The sequence below is a fragment of the Dysidea avara genome, chromosome 14 (genome assembly GCF_963678975.1).
Source record: "Dysidea avara chromosome 14, odDysAvar1.4, whole genome shotgun sequence".
Lineage (NCBI taxonomy): Eukaryota > Metazoa > Porifera > Demospongiae > Dictyoceratida > Dysideidae > Dysidea > Dysidea avara.
Window position 1 is genome coordinate 3,677,553 of NC_089285.1, and position 15,784 is coordinate 3,693,336.

General features: G+C 37.6%; 2 protein-coding genes and 1 long non-coding RNA gene across 4 annotated transcripts in view; 2 read left to right on the forward strand and 1 right to left on the reverse strand.

The window, feature by feature from the left end:
- LOC136244949 (bridge-like lipid transfer protein family member 2) overlaps positions 1 to 111 on the reverse strand; it is a 34,556-nt gene extending 34,445 nt beyond the window's left edge. For both annotated transcript variants that reach the window (XM_066036474.1, XM_066036473.1), the window contains exon 1: positions 1 to 111. In XM_066036474.1, the coding sequence (XP_065892546.1) occupies positions 1 to 77 (77 nt within the window). In that variant the 5' untranslated portion in view covers positions 78 to 111.
- Positions 90 to 10,451, forward strand: LOC136244951 (ras-related protein Rab-35-like). The gene is made up of 6 exons (XM_066036476.1): positions 90 to 300; positions 763 to 813; positions 7,080 to 7,203; positions 8,212 to 8,336; positions 9,850 to 9,974; positions 10,125 to 10,451. Exons 1-6 carry the CDS (start codon positions 249 to 251, stop codon positions 10,260 to 10,262), a joined length of 615 nt encoding a protein of 204 aa, XP_065892548.1. The 5' UTR covers positions 90 to 248; the 3' UTR covers positions 10,263 to 10,451.
- Positions 10,452 to 12,685: 2,234 nt separating this feature from the next.
- Positions 12,686 to 15,784, forward strand: part of LOC136244708 (uncharacterized) — a 39,742-nt gene continuing 36,643 nt past the window's right edge. Inside the window, exons 1-2 of the long non-coding RNA XR_010695541.1 lie at positions 12,686 to 12,721; positions 12,773 to 12,863. This is a non-coding gene — a long non-coding RNA (uncharacterized lncRNA). The remainder of the gene's footprint in view (positions 12,722 to 12,772; positions 12,864 to 15,784) is intronic.

Consider the following 15,784-nt stretch of genomic DNA (forward strand, 5'->3'; position numbering starts at 1 on the left):
CTAGAGCATGTTAGCAATAATATCGTATTCAGAAAGATGCCCAGGGTCCACAGGACGATTCCTATCGCCGTTAGCATATCTAACGCGTGACACTGACCCTAATAATTCGTAAGAAAATATTTCGATAATTAAGGGTGGTTGTCGCTTAGAGTCGCCTACAAGTCCAGAGCAGTACAGTGGAGAGGATAAGTAGAAAAACAACCTGCGTGGTCATCTAGAAAGTTTGAAGTAGCTCACTGTGGGAAGAAATGGCTCGAGAATACGACCATCTCTTTAAACTACTAATTATCGGAGATAGCGGTATGTCTTGAATGATCTCATTATTTAGTGTGGTAGGAATAGGATAATAGTGTGGTAAGAATGGCCTTGTGTGTGTAGTGGTGACGAATCAACCACTGTGAATATGCGTGTGAAAAAAGTACGTGGAGGGCTTTAAATAGAAGTATGCATTTCAGTTTAGGTTTTTTTTGTAACATCCAATCCTATATTTACCCATTGTCAGCTATAAGACAACTGGTTGTATATTGATGATTCTGCCTATAAAAGGAAATATTTGCTGATAATGAAAGTAGAGATGTAATGCATGTTGTAGTGATGTCACCCTATCATCATGTAACTGGTCTGTGTGTTGGTGGTAGTTAATTGTAATGACTATCTTCTATTAGGGACAAAGTGCCTGTGTGTGTTTTGTGTGTTTGTGCTTTGAAGTGATATAAAGGTTTGTTAGGATGTGTTCTTAAAAATGTGCATTCTCATTTTCAGGTGTTGGCAAGAGCAGTTTATTGCTAAGATTTGCTGATAACCTTTTTTCAGGTTTGATCTTTTACATGTTCTTTTGTGATGGTTGGAAAAGAAATGACCAGTCAGAAATGTAACCTGGCTGGCACCCAACACTGTTATTATATATTTGTTATATAATATTTGTTCAATTATCACGATGTATTTCATGGCCCACTTGAAAGAATAATTTAGTTTCAACACCAATGTCTATGATACAATGAATTGTGTTATTGTGTAAGCAATGAATGGGATAAGTGTTGTGTTGTAACAAATGATAAGCTGGAGTGGTGGTCTGTTCCACCACAGGATTTGTGAAGTGGTTTTGTGTAGGTTGAACATGTGTGTAGTGTTAAGAAAGGCTCTGCTATTGTACAAAGTCTGTATTTTGAGCAGAGCATACTGTACTAAGGACCAAGCCGATAGGAACTTCTAGTATCTTATTTATAACTCAGTTTTACATTAAATTGTAGCAATAGTGCAGCCATAGCTTCCCTGCCAATGTTCACACTTGGCTACTATGTCTTGTATAGTATCATGAAAGTTTGTGTAACACTTTTGTCATGTGATAAATTTTACTAGTTCATCCTCTCCTCTTATGGTGATATGGTTAGTTGCTTATCTTGCAATACTTCAGTTGTGTTTAGTAGCTGGTGTTAGAGGTAGTGATTAAACTTCTAACTTTGATCATGGTGTTAAATCAATAATTCATTTGAACAAATGGCATGTTCCCTGAGCAGACATATTGGTGATAGTTATTCATAGATGTGACTAACACAAATTGCCTTAATAACCCTTTGGGTTCCAAAAAATGTGAACGTTATTTACTATAAGCTGGTATTTGAACGTTATTTACTATAAGCTGGTATTTGCGCTTTCGCACATGCTGCTGATGTAACTCAACTACCATAAAAACACTACCATTACGTTACTTACCATGACAACAATATCAGGTGTCATCACATAGCAACTGTACAGAGAACACAATGTTTAACAGTCACCACAGACTTTGTCCTATATCTTCATCCTTGATCAGTGTTACATGAAAAGATAAAAGTCATTGTGATCCTCATGTGTTGCTGAGTCCTTGATCTACCTTAGATCACGTGATCACACAATGACGGAGCATAATATTGAAAACGACGCCAATGTTTAGTTGAAGAAGACATCTATGATTGATCACTTCATATTAAAAGTACTCTTTATATAGTCTGGTATAAAATGTTATTGTAGTACACTAAAATAAGCTTTCGTTTCATGTACAATAATAACTCAGTGTAGAACAACAGTAGGGTAACATTGTTATGTGCTCAGCCAAACATCATGGTTTATTCCAGTTGTGGAATACTGCATTCCTCTGTGTAGTCATGATTGTTTCTCAGTGCTTATTGTCATAACTCCAATGAAATAGATTTTGTTGGTTGTGATGCAAAAGATGTATTGTGTATAGTGGTTTTGTGTTGAAAGTTGTGGGCTTCCCACGAAGCACTACACAATAGGAAGGTAGCACTTACATGGCTTCAGACAAACTTATTCTTTCTATTTTAGGAAAGGTGAAATTGATGCAATGTCTCTAATGCAGCATGTAATGTATTTCCTAACAACTACATATTGCTGGCTCCCTGCTACATCCTGTATTGCAGGAAGTAGTGGTGTCTGCTTATAGTAAGGACTTTGCTTTTGAAAGATCCTTTGCAAAAATTATCTGAAGTTTGGTAGAAAGGTTCTGGTAATAGTCAGTTAAGGTGTTAACTGCCCACTTTTGTATTTTATAGTAGTGATGGGATTAATTAATTGTGGGTTTTAGTTTTCCTAATGGGTAAGGCAATGTGACAAAATACGTGGAATTATGATCATGTACATGCTAGCTTGTGCCTCATGTGTGCACGTGCTTATTTAGTATCCCAGCAAACCTTCTGTAACCATTAGTGGTGAAAAATATTCCTATGCAATCTCAAAATAATGCCAATTTTTTTTAAAAAGTACAAATCTATTACCATAATGGTCTTGTGTACTAAATTGGCCCTATCCCTCCATTACTGACCACTATACTATCTTATGCCTTAACCCTTTCCTACCGAAGTTATTTCGTAATACCACAGAAAAACCTCAGGAATGAAATTTTATGGCTTGTGTGATCTTTATGCGATACGTGAGGACCCCACCCATTAATTAACATGGAATGTTATATACCATATGAAAGCCATCTTTCCCTTCTACCCAAACATCTAAAAACCTTACAACAAAACACATAACTCACGTGCTTTGGAGTGAAGAAAGGCGCATTGTTATTCTTCACCATAGCAGTGAAAGATGGACACCGCCATCTTGTTATAACCCCTGGTTGCATCATACTGTATATTTTTAGAATCCTTATCACGTGAGTAGTTTTATTCTTAGTAGAACACACCATGATGCTCAGACCGAAAGTTATCGAAATTTAAACAGGTACAATTGTTTTTGATGCGTGTTTGTGTGTTTATAAGTATTGATAGTTCCCCATACTTGTTCTTATCGCTTTGCGTTGAACTTTATTAGAAACGCCTGGGCCTACTCAGCAAATTGGTGGTTATTTCAACTTCTTAGCCCTTAGGACGAAAGAGTTATGGGTCCATTTATAAAGGGCACCCGTAACATGCATTTTTTGGCAATATATTAGCCATTCGGTAATAAAGGGTTAATACAGCAGGTTGGTCTAATGTGAGAGATCTTTTTGATGACTGGGTGGCTACCAGTGCACTTAATTTTATGTTATATATACACAAAATGTTACATCTGGTGGTAGTGCTATTTTGTTGTTGGAGGCACAAGAACATGAGGGAAAGTTTTACCAAACTAGCCTTTGTGACAGGTGATACAAGTTGTTTTATTGTGTGTACATCTGTCTGCCTGGTAAGTGTGAGGTTTTGTGTTATATGCTTGTTATGTTGTAGTAAGGCTTGTCAGTTGTTCTTATATAAAATTGTGGCAGCTTCTCAAATCTGTAGAATGTGTCCATATATCATACAGTATGGTAGTACTGCATATTAGGGATCATGAAGAACTGGGCTTTTCTAGCTACCTGAAAACCGGCCTCAGTTTCCCTGCATGACAGCTCTGTAGCATTGGTTAGGCACAGCCAAGCCCAAAAAAATATTCTTGGAATTTAATGCTGACTGCTAACAAACTAATTGCCAAGCATAACTTGACAACTATGGGCTTGATTTCTTCACTGTTTGATGTCACTTCATCACAAGATGTGCCTTTTCACCAACTGCAGTACTGTATACAATAGACACATCATGGACTTGTCTTTGTCCTCCTTTGTGTTCCAGTTCTTTTCTGACAACGTATGGTGTTGACTCGCAATAGTGCGATGTGGCTTCCCTGTGGCTGTGTTGACTATTATGCCTATTGCCCATATTTTCCATAGCGACTGGATTGATTGCAGAGACACTTCTCATAACTGTTCTTTGTTTGTAATGGGCTGAACATAGGTGAAAGCGAAGTGTAATGGCCACTTCACTTTTTAAGTAGTTGGGGCTTGCAAATCGTCTGTATTTTCGTGATGACTGCATTGATTGCAGAGGCACTTTTCCAGAGCTCAAAATAACAGCCTGTCATCTGTCCTTTTCTGACTTAATGTAGGTGTACCAGATCTACCCCCATACAAAAGAAAAAACAACAACAATAACTTGCTATGGTGTAAGTGCAGAGTGACTGTTGTGCTGGGATACATTTCATCTGACCAGCTCAAAAGTGAAGTGGCCATTACGTTTCGCTTTCAGCTACGTTCAGCCGAACAAACAGTAGTAAGACAACAATGCTTATAATCTTACTTGATCTGTCAAAATGACAGACCAACATACAACAAGGTCGGCCACTGGTACATAAGTAGTAGCAGTTTACATACACAATGTGTTTATAAATGCTTATTTGGTAGGTCATGAATTTGAGACCGTTTTTTAATTTAGTCAGTCATTGTGGCTTTTAAGTGCTATCAGTTGATTGCTGCAGCCCTAAACTTCTTAGACCTGTTAAAAAGCGTAGCTTGATTGATGTATGCTGTTGTCTTGTTTACTTGAAGGGAGTGTGGCTGATAACTGAAACAAGGTGAAACAGACTAGCTTATGTGTTGGGACAGGTTATGACTGAAAAACATTTAACATAACAGGTCTTTTAAGCTACCACCAACAGCATATTTTTCTTGTATTGCAGTGAACAGTGCATGTGACACATTTTAACAGGTCTAAGAAGTTTGGAGCTTCACCAATCAGCAGCAATCAACATTCACCCTGACTGCAGTGAAAGGTTACACAGAATTCTTAACATAGTTGTACCAGAACCTTTTTTTCCTGTCCTCACACAAAAGAAAAAAGGTAGTCTGGCTACACAAGACTACATGTTAGCTGTGTTTGGGGCTTAATAGAAGCGACCACTTTAACAGGTGGTCTTTTTAAAGAGGTGGCTGTTAAGAAAGGTTTCATTGAATTATTAAAACGTTTGTCATATGTATTCATATATTATATTGAACTAAAATATCAGTGACTAAAATAAACTGTACATAATTATAGAAATGTGTTAATATATTAGTTCAGTTACTACTGGTACTGCTAACTGTCCAGTCTTCAACTACACCACTAGTGGTGACCAGTCCTTCATCATTGTTCGTGTATTGTGTGTTGCTACTGCTGCTGCTCACTGCTTCAATATCAGTGCTGCTAGTCACAAAATCTTCTACATTCAAACTGTTGCTGTCACCACTACTGCTAATATTGTTATAAGTCATTATATCACTGCTGCTGGTTACTACATCTTCATTGCTGGCTCCTTCTGATACCATTGGATCCTGTAACTGCTGCAGTGCCATCTTCAGTAAATGATCACTAACTCTCACCAAAAATTTCACCAGAACTAGAGCATGAGTTTTGCTCTGCTTTATTTATAGGTTAAAAATTCATCAAGAAAATCTCTCAGTCAAAATCTCTCAGTCTCTAATATTAAAAATCTCTCATACTTTAATATTAAAATCTCTCAGCATAAAAGTTCTCTGCTGATAATCTCTCAACTACAAAGGTTAACATGTTGTTCACAAGTGTACTTTTACTGCCTGTGTGATGTGTGATGTGTTTTAAGAACAAAATTAATAGTGTATGAGACATCATAAAGCCCTACTACTACTACTACTATGTATGTACAGAATTAGGTGAGCTTCTAAAGAGTACAAATCTGTCCCTAGTAATCCTGTTAATGTTTGCTGTCAGGCGATTCACCACTGCTGTGTTGTGAGGTTGGACCTTCCTTCTAGTTGTTAGGTATTTTTACACATGACAACACAAGAAGAATAATTTTGTTGGAAGTACAAAGCTTCGCAGAATGTTTGGGGGAAGACTGGTGGTCTATTCCATCAACTCACCCCATACTGGGTCTTTACAGTGTCAAATGTGTATTAGATACTGTTCTGTGTGTATGTGTAATACTTGGACTATGCTGAGTTACACTGCTGAGTTACACTGCTGAGTTACACTGCTGAGTTACACTGCTGAGTTACACTGCTGAGTTACACTGCTGAGTTACACTGCTGAGTTACACTGCTGGGTGTTCTACATGTTTTGTTGTTTTACCCTGCCCTTTCTTCTGCGCTTTGTGATTGTTACGACATAGATTGTAGGGCTGACTAACACTGTAAAAGGTCTTCTCCTTAACCCTTTGGCCCTTAAAGCCAATATTTTGGCTTTGGTTCTTAAAACGAAAGTTATTTTACGAAAAATACGCGTTTTGACATATAAATTTGGGCTCCTGTTACTCCATGTAGGAACAACCTATTCCTTCGTGGTTTGTGTTAAACTACTCACGAAGGATAGATCTACAACATCATATAACTTTTACTAACCTTCTTTATTCCGTCTCTCCTTTATGACAGGTAGTATCGTAGCAATTATCGTCTTAAAAATGGCCGAAAATTCTTTTGAACGTATATTGGTCTTACTTCACGCTCAATCGTGCTACAATGTTCAGATAAAGCTTAGGGTATTACCCATTAACCACAGAGTAGCGTGGTCCAAACTGTATATTCATAGGATATTTCGTTTACGAGATGTGCGTTTGAGCGCATATGTGTAACAAAAGCCAATATATTGGCTTTCGTGTTTAACGGAATACTTTTCTTTATTAACATAGGGGCCAAAGGGATAATTATTAATTAAAAGACATTTAATGATGGAATCTGCCCCCAAATTAGAGAGGTTATGTTGTGTATAGTGATGTTCTACTAAATACAATTTGTTAACTACATACACTAATGATACTTGTGTTTTCCACAGGCACTTACATCACAACGATAGGAGTAGATTTTAAGATAAGAACGATTGATGTTGGTGGGGAGAAGGTGAAACTACAGATTTGGGACACAGCAGGACAGGAACGCTTTAGGACTATCACATCAACGTGAGTGATGCATACCTGTATTCAATGTGTCACTGACAAGTGGAGTAGTTTACATGTGTAGTATGAGTGCATGCGTGTGTGTGCATATGTGTGTGTGTGTGTGTCTGTGTAGCGTGCATGCATACATGTGTGTAGTGCTAGTGTTTGTGTGTGTAATACAATACTCAAATCCACTGAATAGTGACGGTGTGGTTGTATACTTACTTCATATCTAGTAACTCTATTAAATTTCACATAGACATGTACTAAAGTATGAATAATGAACAAACAATAAAACTTTTTAGTAGGGGTGAAATGGGTATCAAATTTTAAGAATCTGAATATTCTTAAAATTAACAAACGAATTAACGAATTATTCTTTAAGAAGTTAGTTTCTATATAATTAGGTGTTAGGTGCTTAAAAGGGACGAAAATCACCTTAATTAGTACAACTTGTTATGAAGAGCCCGGGCTTTACATGCATGTGTTTGTCTTTAAAAGATGATGAATTACAGTTTTAAAATGACAGGTTTCAGTTTTAGAAGCTTTTCAAGATTAAATGTGTAATTGTCTGATTAACAAATATTAAACAAACAATGAATATTTCTTAATGAACGAATAAGGAATATTTGTACTATTCTTTTCAGCCTTACTTGATAGTTTTGCACACTTTAGAGTCGTCTGTCCAGTCAAATTTGACTTGTCAACTAGCCAACTACAGAACTATATAATGTTTGTGTGATTACAGTGGAACCTCTCTATTATGATGGACATTTTGGGACCCAGCAGTTTTGGCCACTTTTTGCTGTGATATAGAGGTTTTCTTCTTTCAGAGGTAAAAGATGTATCAACCATGGGATCAAAATTATTGTCCTTATTATGGAAGTTTTTTCTATTGTGTCCTTAATTCATGGAGTTTGTTACACTGTACAAAACCGATACTAGTGTTCCTGTTAGTAACACTAGTATCGGCTTCTTTGGCCACACAACATACTTGTCTCTGTAATATACTACTCTGTTGTTCTACAGTTATTATAGAGGAACCCATGGAGTCATTGTAGTATATGACGTCACCAATGGAGAGAGTTTTGTTCATGTCCAAAACTGGTTAAAAGAAATCGAACAAAACTGTGATGTTGTCAGTAGAATATTAGGTGAGTATATGTGATGTATTGTTGCTTTAAAGTGCAGCTGGATTTTTAAGGGGATGCTATATTTTCTCTAACAAAGCTGCTTGTTATTGCTATATGTGCATGTGCAAGGGCGTGGTTGCTTACTCTTATTTCTTTTATGAATTGATTGTTAAAGTTAAAATAATGTTGTGATGTTAAATACATACCTGTAAGAAAGGTATCAACACGAAAAATCATGCCTTATGATGAAAAGTAAATACAATGGATATGTGTTGGTTATTGGTGACTGTATGATGAGCAGATGGGCTGGCTGGCAGACCAAAAATTAGTTTAATAATTTGTTGTTGGTGCTTCTGTAAGGTCTAAGTTTTAACCCTTAAACCCACAGAGAACTTTTCATATTTACACAATATGGGCACGCATGGTGACACTAGGAGGGCTAACTTAATTGTTACAGCCTACATCAATTAAAAGTATGTCCACTGGGCTACTTGGAGAAGGTTAAATGAACACTGTAACTACAGTGGCTTACTTGTTATGAAGCGGGGAGTTGTGTCTCCGTGTTTCAAAATTCTTGCCAAGTGTTTAATTTCGATTGTGGGTTTACTCACGTGAGTCTTAAAGGGCCTGATAGAATTTAATGGCGAATCGAATGGAAGTCGTTGCAAGGTGATACCACCATCGAGTTATCAAGGGTTTGTGTTTTTCCTTTCCGAAAAGTGGCTAGTTTTGGTCTCACCATTTAGTGTTAGGGTAAAACCCTAGGTATCATTTTAATCCTTGTTGCATCACCAGTAGAATGACGGAAATTGCGTAGCCATAGGACGGCCGCTTCGAAAGTTACAGCACTTTGTGCAAGGCATGCGTATTTGGGCCAGTTTTCTGGCCTATGTGGGTTTATTAAGGGTTATGCTAGCAAGAGTATATAATAGAAACCAAGAGTATTGAATGGGTGTATTACCCTGTGATTAATGATTGTGTGAAGTAACATGGATATTTTGCCATTAAGGGTTGCTGTGTTTAACCCAATTCAGCTACTACACCAAGTGAAAGCTAATAGTTAAAGGGAAATGGCTAATGTTAAAATTCTGGCACTGCCAAGTGGATCCCTGAAGGCGTGGCAACACGTTCATTTGTGCAATCCTTGTTTTAGCGAGTTGGAGTATCTTGGATCCTTACTATACTTTCCTTGTACAATAACTAAATACTTGGTTGAATAACACAGAAAACTGGCAAACAAAACATGATTAATGATTGCATAAAGTAACACGGATATTTCAGTAATTGTTCATTTACGTGAAATGGATGTCTTTGGGCTAATACACCTTTCGACACTCTTGGTTTCTATTATATACCCTTGATGCTAGTTAGATACACTATGACTCTTCCATGAAGAATGTTTGTTGTAGAATATTTCTGTGCAGCAGCAATTGGAGGACCCCTAATATTTTGTATTACTCTACTGTATGATATTTGTGTGTAGTATAGTGTCTGTGTGTGCGCATATGTTATTGTGGTTGCATGTGTTCTTTAGTTGGGAATAAGAATGACAGCCCGGATAAGAAAGTGGTGCAACTAGAAGAGGCACAAAAATATGCTGATCAAGTAAAAATTGACCTTTTTGAAACCAGTGCCAAGGACAACATCAATGTGGAAGAGGTGATTTTTTGTGTACTATTTGCACGTGCATGTGTGCCTGCACACTCTGTATACATGCATACTGTGCGTGTGCGTGCATGCGTGCGTGTGTGTGTTTGCATCTGTGTAGTGTGCACACATATGTGAAAGTTACTTTATTTTCCTGTGTAGGTGTTCCATGCCATCACAAAGCTCGTTTTGCAGACCAAGAAGGCAGCTACAGCAAGCGCACCCCAGCCCAAGAAAGATACTACGATTAAAGTTGGCGGTGGAGGAGGACAACCAAAGAATAAAAAAGGATGTTGTTGAGTAATTTCTTCCGTGTATTTTTACAAAATAATATTTGCGTTTTTGTATGCATAGTCTATACAAATGGACCACTGTTATAATTCAGTGCATTAATAGTATAGGTGAGTATGTTTAGTAACCTCATGCATTATTTTCACGATATTATATTTGAATGAGTGTGTTGATAAATTAAAAGTTAATTGTACTGTTTATGGTGGTGAAGTTGGTAAACTTTATGGGTGTGGTCACAGGTTGGTGGGTGGTGAATGTGGCTTGACTTTGCCAGAAGTGACAATGCCATGTCACACCCTGCAGAAGAGTGTTAAGGGAATGTGTGAAAAGCTAATATCACAGTTGAACATATTTCAGTACATGCAGACTGCTCTGTGTTACATCACCATAGCAACCAGACTAATTGAGATAGTAATCTATTGGGCAGCAGAGAAGGGGGGCTGTAGCCTCTGTCAAAAAGATTATGGAGGGGCTTTGCACTCCTAAAATTATCTATAGCTTTCATTGAGAGCTTAACTCAATGGCATCAACAATTCAAGAGGCAGTCAAGATCGAGATACTCTAATAGAGCAGTCACAGTATTCTTGAGGAACAGTGTAGCCAACTACATAATGTGTGGTTATAAAACAGTTAGTGTTAGTGGAGGGCAGCTATTATCAGCATATAGTTACCTTTTTTGTTTGTTTGGTTTTACCTAGCTAGACCCCATCCAAGGTGTCTCCTCCACCCTTGTATCTGTGCTCCCACCACTATATTATTTATCTGATGTACATGGAGTTGTGATCTACAGTTAGTTGGTTAAGGGTAATAACAAAAATATGCTCACATTCTTTTTCATTGTGGACCATGAAACTACATGTCATAATATGTCAGGACTGTCATGGTCAGTAGTTTGTGCACTAATGGCTGGTAGATTGGTATAGTTATAAAACATATAAATCTCTCGACTTCACAGGCGTCCTCACTTTTGATTGTGCATATGAATGACTCTAATAGTGCAGCAATCTCACATTGTTTACCAGGAATCCCCCTCTCCAGGTTATGCTTAGTATACTCCAGTCATAGATTCTCTACTATGGATTCTTGCATGCTTGTAGTGTGAATTAGGTGGTAGCTATAGCTCTATTGTGCACACTCGCTAACAAGTATTAGTAATCACAAAAGTACACTTTACCTGAATGCAGCATGGTCACTATAAATAATCATGGTCTTGGTCACTATAATGAGGTGGTCTTATTAATAAGGTAATTTGGCTATACTTCATGGTTACTACAAAAGGTGGTCTTAGGAAAGAGAGGATGTTGCTTCATGTGATTCATTCTTACATCAGCAAGGTCAGCAACATGAGCAATAACAATGTTGACTCACACATGTACAAAGGATACCTGGAAGGTGTGATACACAAAACATACCAACCTTCTCACACCACCAGTACTTGTTTACTGAGAACTAGCCAGCCCATTGTGACACCAAGGAATTCATTATTTGATCACATGCACACAACTGACTTGACAACAATCATCCTGATCATCTGGTGAAAAAATTTGACACCTTTGACTACTGTACATCTTCTAGCATTGCCTTTGATCAATGAAACAGTTTGTTAAGCTGTATAGTTCATGTCCATTATACCTTTGTACATGCTGTCTACACTGGTAAAGAACTTAAATTAGTTTAGCATGATAACCATTGTAGTTAATATGTTCTCCCTACACCCCTAGTTTACATATGACAACACAACATCCTCCAGCTCCAAGGTATAGCTACATCAAGATAGCTACATCAAGAGTAATAATAGTATCCATCACAGCATAAGTCTATACAACTGAATAATTATGAGAAATTCAAAGGGATTCTCTCTTGACTGATCATTTGTAGAGAACCCATACCATGTTGGATACTCTCCATATTAACCCTTGGCTACACTATACAGGGATAAAGTGGCTAGCTATACGATACAATTAATGAGAGTATGAGACTGCATTTGCATGAGTGCTATCTACCCTTCTGTGCTCCTTGCAACCATAATAATCTATAGTGCAGCAACAATATCATCCTGCCGTACTCAGCTGCATTCAACCATAGATATTTATTATTATCAGTAACACTTTACAGTGACCAGCACTGAAGGTCTGACAGCAACATGTGCTGCAGCCTTAGGATTACCTAACCTAATTTCAAGGACTTAGACTTATTGACTTGACTTGGTGACTTGACTTAATGACTGAAAAGGTGTAACAGAAAAGGAGCCAAAGTAAGGAAAAAAAAAGAGTGGAGGACTTATGATTCAACGAATTTCAACGTGTAATGTGGACACCTACCACAATCAGTTGAACTAATTATTACGTCATTACATCAATTACATCACCGGAAGTTAGTTGTTAGTATTTAAGCTAGTGAAACAGCACGGTTGCTTTTAGTTTTTCTATGATGTTTAGTCAGTAGCGGCAGTTTTAGAGAACAGACCGGTGAGCAGGCCTAGGTGAGTTGCTTGTATGCGTTACTCAGCCTTTTTGTAGGTTGAGGTTGAGCCTTGGGCCCCCCTTTACATATTATAAACCTATCATAACAAGCGGCCAGAACTGACAGTGGAGCCATACAGAGTGTGAGGTACTTCATTTTTGTATGCCTCCTACTTTATGTAGTGTGCTGCTGTAGTTGTATCGAGTACATTGTAGCTATGTCGTCTATATAGTTATTATAGTTAAAGCAGTTTACACTAAGCCGGCCACTGGCATACTAGATTACTTGTTTACATAAATTGAGGGAGGGAGGGAGATCATTATTCATTATAAGAAGCAAAACAATTATGTAATATAAAAAGTTAATGATACATGAAGATTAAAAAAAAAAAAAGCTATAGGTATGTTTTCTTTCTTCAGCAGAACAAGTCGGATAGTGATGATTGGTTTCAGTAAGTTTGGTGGCATCCTTGCAGCACGGTGAATACAAATTGGGTCATACCTAGCACTGGAGTACAATTTTTCAACAGGGTCAAAACAGTTGTGTTCAAACAAATGTGCATGAAAACTGATCTGGCAAGGCTAGTTTTTGAATTGTGCAATTAGGCCAGGCAAACTTGATTGTTTCTCATCCCCGTCTGCATCCCATTTTATCCCACTGCTTCTAATTTCATTATTGCTGTTATCAATCACGTGCACATATTTTGATGCCAAGAAGGCTGGCTATCATTTTACAGCACGAAAATGTCACTTTCACCTCGTACATAAATGGGGAAATGTAAGTACTAGTTTGTAAAAGGCTTTAGCTAACATCTATATATAATAACAGACAGCTTGATTTGAAGAAAAATGAACTGACCTGCCCTAATGGAAATCTGAATTTTTGTGGATGAAACAAGTAGTCAAGTTTACCTGGCCAAATGTACGAGACATCATCAAAAGCAACCTGGAGTTCTTTCTCTTTACTAGATAGCTTCCTTGTAGAATACAAAAGTCTCCACAAATCACATTCTTCACACTGAAGCGTTATGCCAACATTTTTTGCATGTTGCTGACCGGGAGTAAATGGTAGGGACTTGTTTCTTTTGGGTTGAGTTTCTAGAGAAGGCCTGTCCTTTTTCTGTTGTGTCCTTTTCAAAAGCATCTTCAAATTTAAAATAATGCTGATTATTTTCAATAAGAGGGTCTGGTAAATGTTTTACCTCTGAATTTTCTTTTTACATACGAAGAGGCTTGCATATTGTGCAATCATCTTTTCCTCATTTTTCAATAGAAAAGAAAGAGGTTCTTGCTCTACAACAGTGGTAGTAAAATGACTAGATTAGCTTTGTCAACAATGTCTTTTTCTTCTATCAGTAGTAAATAGTGAAGGCTTCAACTACTTTGAGCACATACCAAAACTCTTGACTTTCTTCTACAGATAAGCTATCAAATGTTTTAAACTCTAAATGATGCACTACATCACTTAGTAGAGCTATAGTGGGATCTAATGATTTTTGACTGCTTGTTGAAGAGGTCGTAGAGCTTTTCTAACTAGTTGTGTTACAATTTTTGACTGCTACTTCAGCTGCATCACTCATTCTAGACCACATCATACCAACACTGCAACCCAAGATTTAGAATCAACGTCATTCATTCCACAGGGTTCCTCTAGGAGTGATGTGGAGCAGTGTGTGCTGCACACAGGTAGTCCAGATAAAAAATTAACAACAATGCAATTAAAGCCAATTGAGTTGATAATGTAAGTAATTCTATGATCAGGACCTCCATCAGTACAAGAAACAACATGTATTTTGATCCTATATGTATATAACAAGTCGTGTAGCTCAGCCAGACAGCTTGAGGGCTCGTAGATTGCATCTTTGAATCCCACGTAAACCTGACCATCGTACCATGACTCTTCCATGGTTGATGGTATATACACCACAAGAGTTACACTTGGTATTGAACTAAATTTGGTGAAGTCAGATCACACACTTCAAAAGTGTCGGACAATGATACCAAAACCCCCCTCCCCTCCCTCTGCAGCTGCCACCGGTACACCTGGCTCTTCTACCTTAATTCTGTGTTTGTCCATGCAAATGAACACAGACATGTCACTAAACATCACAGCATACTCCCTCAGGTATCTGTAAATTGCTGTACAGTAGTGGCTATTTATATGATATTGACGAAACTGCCTCTTTTGAATGACCATTTTTATAGGTAAACGCTTTCGAAACTGGGAAGCCACCTTAGTTCTGGTATTTTTTGGACAAAATTGTAAGTGGACCCACTGAATAGAAGGGATTGGAGTTCTGTCAGGACATGTTTTAGAAACTTGATCCACTAGATCACGGGCTGATAAGGCTTTAGCCATGTACACTGTCAATACTACCGTGAGTTTGTTGATCTCTACATTGTGCTAAAAATACAGTAAGCAGGTAAACAATAACCATTCTAAATAGTAACTCACCCTGTTATCTTCCAGAATACCAGATCCAAAATCCAAAATTGTTTAAAATTCAGCTGGAATTTTTGCCATCACTTCTGATTCAAAGGTGCACATGTCGATTATACCTCAGCCTGTAATATTGCCTTTAAATGAATCAAGTATGCTCATGCATATTGCCTTTAAATGAATCAAGTATGCTCATGCATATTGCCTGTCTCTTCCCAGTACTTGGTCAGGATCATTTGCTTCTGATAATTCCGTCATCATGTCTGTGTAAAAGCACGAAACTACAACAGCTACAATAAATTGATAACTTTCAGTACAAAGACAACTTGTTTACAATATGGAACACATGCTTTTTAGGATATTTGAGAGATCTTTTGTGTCTTCTGATCTTGTGATCTTTCTGGCACTTCAGTTGGTCAATTTGCATAAAAAGAACACTGTAGGTAGTAGTAGTAGTGAGATATCTATTACAGTTGCATTGGCTGTCTTCAAATCCTCCATGAGATTTACAATCTACGGACGAACTGGAATGAAACTGTAACCATTGCCATTGCCATTGCAGTGGCAATGGAATGAAACTGGAATGAAACTGTAACCATTGCCATTGCCATTTTACATACCTCTTCATT